Here is a 10,662-nt window from a genome sequence, read left to right on the forward strand (position 1 = left end):
GATAAGTATGTCCAACTTAACTGTAATGCGCATTATCACAACCCTTGAGAAGTACAAGACCTAACTGTACCTTAAACATTTGTATCTAGTACCTGAGAACCCTTTGCATTTATATGCAGTGTGGCGAGCCGCTGGATGACCCTTGTAAGAGACCATGCATGGGCAGGCATTATCTCGATCGGCTTCTTCACGAATATTCTCGATTGTGTAGCATGATGAATCATTTGCATTGGATGGTGTGTCTATTGTTGAACTTAAATATAGTTTAGGACAATTCATGTATTGCACTGCCTGTCCAAATTTGTATAATTGTTGGATGGCTGGAACGCATGTTACATGATCGATCTGATGGAACCTCGTGAATCGCATTGCGTGTTTGTACATTATCTCAAGGCTGGAATTCTTAGGTGCTCGTGGGGTTAATTACTTAGCCCTCATTTTCTTAAGTCAGCCTCCTTATTACTGTTAAAATGTTGTATTAGCTTCAAATTAATAGATTACACAATATACAAAATTTGTTTTGTATTTTACCAACTTGTTTATGTTCGCTTTATCCATTATTTGGTAACCAATACTAAGCGCTCATCATGTGTTCCTGCAAATTATGTACTACATAATGTTGGATAGAGCTTGGTCCTGCAAATTCCTACAAAGTTTTTTTTTTCCTTCTGTTTTTTACATACCATCTCTAATGGACGTTGTGTTAATCTACCGTGACACTATAGATTAAATCCCCAGTCCTCCAATCAAACAAGGGAATTTAAGTCCTACACACCCCCTAATTCCCATTTCCTAATACAAATTGCCTCGAAACAAACATGCATGCGTTAGGACTCTGCATCAGTTGTTTCTGGGTTCCATTATTTTTTTCCTTGATATTTTGGGGTCTCCTCTAATCCACTCCACTCCATCAAGTTTGATTAGTGGAGATCTGTTAGTAATAAGGAATATTTTCTAGAGTCTCAACTTCTTCCATTGCTCATCATCATACTACAAATGTTATTAACTTATTGCTTTTTGCATCATACATCCTGAAGTAGCTGCAAGCATGTTTTTCAATTAGCACTCTTTCTTGCAGAGACAATGCATAAAAACAGGTGTGGCAAGGATGATTTCACACACCCCTTCGGTAAATCCCTCCTTTTGGCAGGCCTCGACACATGGATCATGCTTGCATTCGGAAAGCTTAACAGTATGATAATGTTTATTGTGATAATGTTTCGGCTATCTACATGTCCAGCAATCCTGTGCAACATAGCCGTGCCAAGCACATTGAAATTAGCATCCACTTCGTTCGAGAAAAGGTTGCTTTGGGGCAAGTCTGTGTTCTTCATGTTCCCGCTATAGCATAATTTGTTGATATCTTCACCAAGGCTCTCGGGACTGCACCATTTATCGATATTCGTTTCAGTCTCAACGTTGTTGAACCCCAAGTTGAGACAGCGGGGGGTGTTAGATTATATGTTAGACTTGTAATACAAGTTGATCAAAAGTGACACATGGATCAAAAGCGGGGGGTGTTAGATTATATGTTAGACTTGTAATACAAGTTGATCAAAAGCGACACATGGATCAAAAGCGACACATGGCGTCGATCGGAAGCTACAGTAGACGTAAGTACGTGATGCCGGTAGGCGTAACGACCTGACCTGCACGTACAGACGCACGCGGTCTGCATCAGTCAGTTGGGAAAGAGCCGAGCCGGGCGACACGTATGGCGCACGGCGCACGGCCGTATTCAATCATCTGGCAGTTGTGGAGGCCCCTGCACAGCACGCCATCGTATCCGTTCGTCCCCGGTTCCCGCCTGTGCAAACACGGAACCATCTTTATCTACATTGTTTCTTTATTAATTTTTTCTACAATTATGTTAAGCAGAGACAAAATATTGCCACGTCACGCCCGCGCTCTTCCACCGAGAGGTGATCGAAGTCGACGGATGCGACGGCGCTGTTAGAGAGAATCGAGAGAGAGGAGCGAATGGAAAACAGATATATGAATGAACAGTTATTCTATTGATTGAAGATTGGGGTATTTATACCCAGTTTACAAGGCGGTTACAAAAGGAGGCAGTTGCCAAAAGTGGCACCGACATAGCAGTGATTAATAGTTAATTAACCTAATTAATTAATTCCTAACACTCCCCCTAATCAATGCTTGTCTTTGTGAATATACATCATCTTGATAGACTCCTCCTAGTATGTATTTGCCTGGAACGTTCATCATCTTCATTTTGAAAGTCTCCTCCAAAAACCTTGTGGGAAAAATATGAGGAGAATAGTGCAGATATGTTGCTAAAACTCCTTTAAACCCAGTGGAAAAAATAATAAGGAGAAAATGATGCAACATATAATGATTATTGTCTCTTGATAACTCATATGATAAAAACCTTTGAAGAAGGAGAAAAATCATCGATGAGTTTAGAGAACAATTAATATGTCTTGAGTACTTTCTTTAAAAACCCCGATAGGGAAAAAAGAAAGTATGACATGCCTCGTTAAAAACCGTTATGAGAAACTTTGAGAGAAAACTCATAAAGGAAAAGAGTGCGATTATATATGCCATCGAAAACTCCTTTAAAACCCAATGGGAAAAATATAAGGAGAAAATGATATGACATATATGAACACTTGTATCTATATTGTCTCATTAAAAACCTTTTATGAGAAACCATTAGGGAAAAACTCGTGAAGGGAAAAAGAGTACAATATATGTAATCTGATGTTTGTTAACAGGTTATACTTTGGGAGATTACTCCCCCTGAACTTTGCAAATCTGGAGGATGTCTCATATCAATTACATTGACATGATCATGACATTATGAATAATATGTCGGTTTTTCCAATATTTTGTTTGCAAACTATTTCATCACTTTTCTATAATTCATGAGGATAAGTGATCTCGAGCAATGTGCTTTGTGATATTGCTCTTCATATAACCTGTATGTATTGAGTAATACAAGTGGTAGCATCTTGATAAATCAAATTATGTTACTCTGATGAATCTCAACCACATGGTTTTGAGTGTGGTTAATCATTCTGCTAAGCCAACCATATTTTCAATGCCTTTAGATAAAAATTATGTCAGAATGATAAGGGGAAGTAGCCATTAAATTCTATTTATATGAATTCCATAAGAAGGCTATTCCATCAAAATCAGTCATTGATATGGCTTTGTTGGGATCAAGTAAAGAGCCAATATCATGGTCAAATCTTGATTTTCCTGATGGAATTGTTCAAGATTTATTATGAACTTGAGATATAAGTTAATATTCCTCATATCGACCATATACGTTTTGTTGGTGTGATATATCCACATTGAACTTCTCAAATATGTTTTGGATATATGTAGACTGATATGTATTCTTGAGAGAATGCTCAAGTTGTAAACTTAAGCTAAATTTGGTTTAATCCAAATTTTCCGCCTTGAGATGATTTTGTATATGTTTAGGTCTTGTATAGGCATTGATGATGAAGTCATCGATATACACTAAGTGATATAAGGAAAACAAATTTTGGATTTCCTTATTAACACAGAAGTAATCATCATTCTTTGAGTAATCCCTTTGAAGAAGGAACTCATTTAGTCGGTAGTACCATATGATTTCCGACTATTTCAAGTCATAGAGTGACTTTGAAGTTTTACACAAAACATGCTACGATTTATCTTTGGATTCGGAATTTTAAGCCCTTCAGGAACTTTAAAATAGATATCCGAAATGAGTGATCCATATGATTATGTAGTCACTGCATCCATTAACTGCATGGTATTATTTGTACTGCCTATGATATTTAGTATCGAAACATAATTCCACTAATACCAGAAGGGTATGTCACATCGTGATCGATGTCGGATCTCTGTGTGAACCCTTTTGCTACAAGCCTCTCTTTCTCACCACCTCATTGACTTTGTCTATGAATGAGAAGTTTTTAGTATTCCATATGGAAGATACTTATGAGGAGTAGGTATTACTGCAGTAAATACCACTCATTTGTTGAGCGAGTGCTATCCTTCATTATTTGCTTCCTTTTTATGTGAACCAATATGAGTGCAAGAGGCACTCTACCATGAATTTTGGTTCTGGGCCCAAAAGGTTTTAGCAATTTGAGAAGAAATATATGTCGACAAATGTAGTCTTTAGTTTATATGATCCTGATGGAATCATTGAAGTTTGTGGATAAAATATGTACTCCTTTTTAACTCCTTGTGATTTCCTACAACAAATGGAGTCAAGGTGTTTCGATGTCCCGACACCAAAACATTTGTGCACCTTTATGCCGGGCATTGGATGATGAGCATCCAGTGAGGTGTCTTTCAACTTGATGTTGAATTACATTTAACTAGTTGAGGATGTGATTTCCTCTGTTTCCGTGGAAGCATATGAGAAGTTATATCTCGTATTGTCAGATTTTCTCCCCTCTTGCTCTCATTTGGGGAGAAGAGTGGTTTATCAGGTACCTCCACTCTTCTGACACTTTACTGCAGGAATATATAATTTAGTAACACCTTGTCATCAGTAAATGTATGTGGCAGATTTGCAATGTGTTGCAAATATATAATTCTCTAAACTTCTAGTTCAGATTCTTTGAGACGTGGATATAAGGATTGAATGTCAATAACATTTCTAATTTATTTTTTCGGCATTCTTTGTGGTACTTATCTCCCCCTAATGCCGAAAATATCCTTATTGCTGATGCAATCAGCGTACGGACTATGAATAATTTTGATTGACGGATAAATTATTATTCCTCACATAGATCCCCGATTTTCTATGAGTGCCCATTGATGTATGCTGGAGTGGTGATATCGGTATGTAACCGAATTATCGCAGATGGGAAATACTTTGTTTATTTCCACGTAGTTACTACAAGGGGAAAGTAGTATGAAATGAAGTTGGTATGATTTAGATCATACTTATGGTGTGTAAGGCCGTATGTGTCCAGCAAGAGGCTGGTAAATTTACAATTCTTTAAGATTGGTCATGTAATTCATTTCACTATCTTTGATAAGAAATTTAGTTAAACCATTCTGGGTATGTACATAGCGTACAAAAATATAATCGGACATTGCTTGTGAAATGATTTCAATGACATTGTCCATTCGAATGGGTTTTTCGATCCTGTTTTCGGGAGAATTTGCTCCTACTTTGATAAGTTGAGTAATTTATTTAGTAAGATCATGCATGTTTGTGTGTGATAAGAGACACACTTGAAATCATTTTATAAATATTCCTATGAGTACCATGAAGTATCTAAATAATTCCACATAATGGTTAACTAATCCACATATGTCTTCTTAATGTATTCAAGGAAGATTGAGTGGCTCATTTAGAATTTTAAGGTGAGAGTGCCTTAAAACTGATTTCCCCTATGGCACATCTAGTGCGCATAAAATCTGATGATTTGGGATATTTTGCAACTTGTTAAGTTGTGACCAACAGAATTGTCAATAATTTTCTAATCATCCCCAAACCAGGATGGATAAGTCTATCAAAATAGACATTTAATTTATTAATATTTAGAAAATTATTTCGTACGCAACAATACTAAGTATGAATTTAACCATGCTATCAAATTTATTAAATATTGTATCCAAGTGATGGGATATTGAATATCCTACTACATGTAGTAGTACAAGTACAGGTTAATGGTATTTTTGGGAATAATTAGGAGATTACCTAAGGTCTCCGATATTATTGAGTGCAAATGAGTTCATCCTCCATTTTCTGCACTAGATTTTGGTCCTCCTTCTGATGAAGATTCTGAGAACAATTCTTTACCAGAATCTGGTTATTATTTGCAAATTTTCAAATTTATCCCATTGAACTTATTTGCCTTTTAATAAATTTGTGATGTGGTTCGACCATATGTTTGAGGGTTTGGTAATCATAGGTACAATATTTATATAACCACGCATCTGATAAACTTGAGAGTTGTCTTTTGATCATTTGAAAATGACCGATTCTTAAGAGATAATGCCGTCTTTGGTTGTCTATTAGCCTCCACTTTACTTCGAATTCCTCATAGTTCTATTTTGTGACAACTAACTTGCATACTATTCTCGATACTAGCATGAATTTTAAATTATGGTATAGCACCCATTGGGTGAATCTGATGATTTTAAGAAATTCCATGTTTCTTGATCATAAAAAAAGGTAGTACCATCTTAAGAGGATGTAAAGTGCATTAAGGGCTTTTCAACTGGATCTGTATATAGGAAAATATTTGATCACGAGATCTCAACTTAAAGTTGATTAAAGTGACAGAATTGTGAGATGCAATAGACTTGATGTTTTGAAATCAAATGGGTGATCAATCGTGATGTGCTCATGGCAGCATGTTTCTCTCAAGGGAAAAATTATAGTGAATAAATATTCATCCATAATTACTTAGTTTGAGAACTAAGTGAAGTTGATGACATATAAAATTCAACATATATATACTTAGCTATCAAGAGAATAGCCATTGCAGAAGGTGGAGTTGTAGTGGCAATAGGCCACGGGTGGACACAATGACTGATGTCATGAATCATCTTAAAATAAATACTCCCACCTAATCTTGAATTTAGTGCATTTGGAAATGTCAGGCATGTGTTACATGAAAATACTCATGGCCAAGATGATCCTTGGTGAACCTGGGTGTATCCTTCAATACAATAGATGTGATGAAATCATTGCTAATGTTTTGGACTTCATTCTTGAGAAAATATGTGACTTCAGAGTCACTGCCAAAACACATAGACTTTTCATGTTTATCATTGGTTAGTCACTATAAAAGTATAACCACAATTTGATGTGGACCTATCAATAGTGTTTGAGACACTCAACAATTTCTATAAATTGTGGTATCCATTTTAATGAATGGACGACACTATAATTAAAATAGTGACATAGGCTCCACTGCCATGTATTTTACCAATGTAATAGAAGGTAATTACTGGTATGTGCAAATATTTGCATAGTTGTCTATGACATATTAAAGCAAAATGAGGCTTGAATAAATGATATTTGTGGAAAATATTTGCCGTTTCAGCATGTAGTGTTCATGCATGAATACCTTTTATTATGAGAGTAAATATCTTTTTTTAGTGAACAACAACAATTGCTTCAGAGGAGCAATTTTTTTTATCATAGCTGATGCTATACACTCATATGTGTAGACCTTCATTTATATAGAATAACACTTTGAAGATAGTCACCGGATGCGGTGTAGATCTCGCAGTAATAGAAAAACATAGTCTGACTTTTGTCAGTAGATGTTCATAATTCTATTACCTTATGTTATGCAAAATGTATGAAATCACTTTGAAGGTAGTCATCTGTCAAAATGACATGATGTAGACCTTGCAGTAATAGTGGATAGTCTGCAAAATTTGCAGTAGATGCCAGTATTACCTTATGATATATTGAGGTAGTCACATATAATATTAATATTTGGAAGATCACTTCGAAGGTAGTCATCTTATCAAAATGACAAGATGTAGACCTCACAGTACTGATGGATAATCTGCAAATTATGCAGTAGATGCCATCAATACCTTGTGATTCCAAAATATAATATGGTGTAGTCATATTAAGTATAATCCTTGTTTTGAATTTACATCATGATTTGCAAGAGAAAAAAAATCAATTGCAAAACATAGTTGTTGCACTTATTGTAAAGAATAGCACTAGTATATTGGGGTCCATTGCAGATGTAATGATCGACCCATCCATCAACATAGCTCAATGCCTTGGGACTCAACCGATATGATATACTACGGTATTAACCAAAATCTAAAACAGTAAGCCTGATGACTTATGTTCATGTAGTATTAAGTCTGATGACTTGTTTGCCAATAAAAGAAACTAGAAGGGCTTAGTCTCAAATGGCCGAAGAGATAAGGTTTCCTATCGTCATCCTCAATGCATCTGGAATCAATCGATTTGTTCGGTATGCACATATAGCACCGGCACCGCCGCTGTGTACCAGTGTAACCGGGAGAAGGAGAGACCGGGGGTGGGCGGGTGGCGCCAGAGGGCTTGCTCGTCCAACACCGCGCGCCAGAGGGCGCTGCCTGGCGTCGCTGCGTCCTCGGCCGCTGCGTCGACGTTGCTGTAGTGTCGTGGGCTGGTCGTGCTACCGGTGCCGCCGCGGTGGAGATCGCCGTTCTAGGCGCCGGCCATTGGTTACCCCGAGGACACGCCGCATGTACTGGAGGGTATGCCGCGCCGTGGTCGTGCTCCGCCTGAGGGAGGAGCGCCGCGTCGAATGCTGCATCCTAGAGGTGGAGGACGCCGTCGTCGCCAAACGCCGAGGTACGCTCGCTGGGGCTTCTTCCCTTCTTTTCTCTTGTTCTTGATGCAGATTCTTCTATTCTTCTTGATTGAGAATTTCTTCTTATTTTCGTTTGAGTAGCGATCAATCCATCTCACCACGGGCATACGCCGGATGAAGCGATTTGCAAAACAGAATTTGTTATTAGATTTTTGATTGATTGCAAGAAGACAAAAACAAATTGAAGAATGTCCTGATCCAGTTTTCCTCTTTTACAGAAGCATGTCCATTGATTACTGCTGTGGACGGGAATATGGCTAATCGAATCGGCGGCATTCTTCTCTTCTCCTGTGGCCATTTCTCAGCGGAGAGCAAAAGTGCTGATAACGTATGGCGCATCAGTCAGTTGGGAAAGAGCCGAGCCGGGCGACACGTATGGCGCACGGCGCACGGCCGTATTCAATCATCTGGCAGTTGTGGAGGCCCCTGCACAGCACGCCATCGTATCCGTTCGTCCCCGGTTCCCGCCTGTGCAAACACGGAACCATCTTTATCTACATTGTTTCTTTATTAATTTTTTCTACAATTATGTTAAGCAGAGACAAAATATTGCCACGTCACGCCCGCGCTCTTCCACCGAGAGGTGATCGAAGTCGACGGATGCGACGGCGCTGTTAGAGAGAATCGAGAGAGAGGAGCGAATGGAAAACAGATATATGAATGAACAGTTATTCTATTGATTGAAGATTGGGGTATTTATACCCAGTTTACAAGGCGGTTACAAAAGGAGGCAGTTGCCAAAAGTGGCACCGACATAGCAGTGATTAATAGTTAATTAACCTAATTAATTAATTCCTAACAGGCGCAACGGCTTCCGCGCACGTAATCTGTGGCTTGCACCATCCCTCCTCCCGATCTGATCTCACGTGCGGTCGTCGTGATCACCATCATCCCTGACGGCACGCCGGCGCTCTGGATCGGTCGGTTGGGCACGTATGGGCGCAGGCACATCTGGTGGAGGCCACGCCATCGTATTCGTCGTCACACTCACATCCCCGATACCCGCCGGTTCAAGTAGTAGCAATTGTCAATTTGTCATACGGAAGAAAGCCCTCGTCATTGAGCCCTAGGCACAGGAGCAGCAATAGTCAGACCGGCTCCATCGGTGGATGCATGGTCCATGCCCGCCCGGTCAGGGCCGGTCCTAAGGTTTTGGGGGCCCGGGGCGAAACTAAAACTAGGGGCCCTTAATATATAAAAAATATAGTAATAATAATGGATATATGCATATATCAAATGTTACGATAAACACTTAAATGCATCAAAAACAATATACATATGAATAATTATACATGTTACCTTTTAAAAAAATCAATCCTCCATGCAAAGTTACTTATGATGGAGTCCATGTCAATCTAATCCAATATTTTTTTCTCAATGCATAACTTTGCCAAACCATATAAACTCTCTCGAGTCATTGTCTCAAATAGTTCTTCAACAATTATATCTTTGCAAAACTTCTTTCAGCCATTGCGACAGTTATATACCTGTAAATAAGATGATAACCAATAGAGGCATTAGGATAAAAGATGACTTCGGTGACATGCTTGAAAATCACAATGTACACCATATGACGAAGTGAATTTATAATCTTTAATTCAGAACCAAAATAGCACAACGGGATGTTCATCAACACTAGCTGTTGAAATAATTGTACCATCAGGGACACATACATTTTTATCACCTAAATTGATGTCAACATTTTCCTCTTGTTATGATTAAAAATTCTCATCAATTTGATCCTCTTCCTCCACAAAATCGCCAATTCACCATCTTGACTGCACATTACTCTTGATAATTTTATCAAGAGCACCTCTCTGATGTATCAACTCATCTACATATTGTATCTTCTTCCACCATGTTGGAAACAAATAAATAATGGCATCAAAGGACAGCTATGCACGATGTATGCAAAGGAGTAATTACTTAATTTAGTACTAAACGTGTAGGGATTAGGTATTAGAGAATAGTATAATATACAGTACCTTGGATGGATTGGATTGTTCAGCGATGAGCTCATGCCACGATGTGGACTCGCGTGGCGGCGTGTACTGAGTACTGATTGCATCTTGCGATCGGGGCGCCCGGCGCCGGCAGTAGAGATCCGCATCGGCGAGACGGCGAACTGGCGATAGATTAGGAAGGAAATTATAAGAGAGAAGGAACGTAATGGCGTGCTTATTATCGCGAACAAAACGGCATAGGATTTGGGATTGCTAGGTGATGAAATAGGAAGAACCGCTATGTTCGCCTGCATCCACGCCTGATTACCCCGCTAAGCCACGGCCCAGATAGTTTACGCGCTACGTACATACACACCTGGGGGAGGGGCCCCTGAAATGTGGGG

The 10,662-nt window shown here is 38.8% G+C and overlaps 1 protein-coding gene across 1 annotated transcript; it reads left to right on the forward strand.

Moving 5' to 3' along the window:
• The first annotated feature begins 8,017 nt into the window (after positions 1-8,017).
• On the forward strand, positions 8,018-9,036 carry LOC119368940. Its single transcript, XM_037634044.1, has 2 exons — positions 8,018-8,296; positions 8,534-9,036. The coding sequence occupies exons 1-2, from the start codon at positions 8,188-8,190 to the stop codon at positions 8,827-8,829; spliced, it is 405 nt and encodes a 134-aa protein (XP_037489941.1). The 5' UTR covers positions 8,018-8,187; the 3' UTR covers positions 8,830-9,036.
• The last annotated feature ends 1,626 nt before the right edge of the window (positions 9,037-10,662 follow it).

The sequence above is a fragment of the Triticum dicoccoides genome, chromosome 2B, assembly GCF_002162155.2.
Source record: "Triticum dicoccoides isolate Atlit2015 ecotype Zavitan chromosome 2B, WEW_v2.0, whole genome shotgun sequence".
In the NCBI taxonomy this organism is placed as follows: domain Eukaryota; kingdom Viridiplantae; phylum Streptophyta; class Magnoliopsida; order Poales; family Poaceae; genus Triticum; species Triticum dicoccoides.

Coding starts and splice junctions, on each gene's coding strand:
- LOC119368940 (XM_037634044.1), top strand. CDS start 8,188: ATGTACTGGAGGGTATGCCGCGCCGTGGTCGTGCTCCGCCTGAGGGAG. Junction 8,297..8,533: donor CGTCGTCGCCAAACGCCGAG/GTACGCTCGCTG, acceptor CCTCTTTTACAG/AAGCATGTCCATTGATTACT.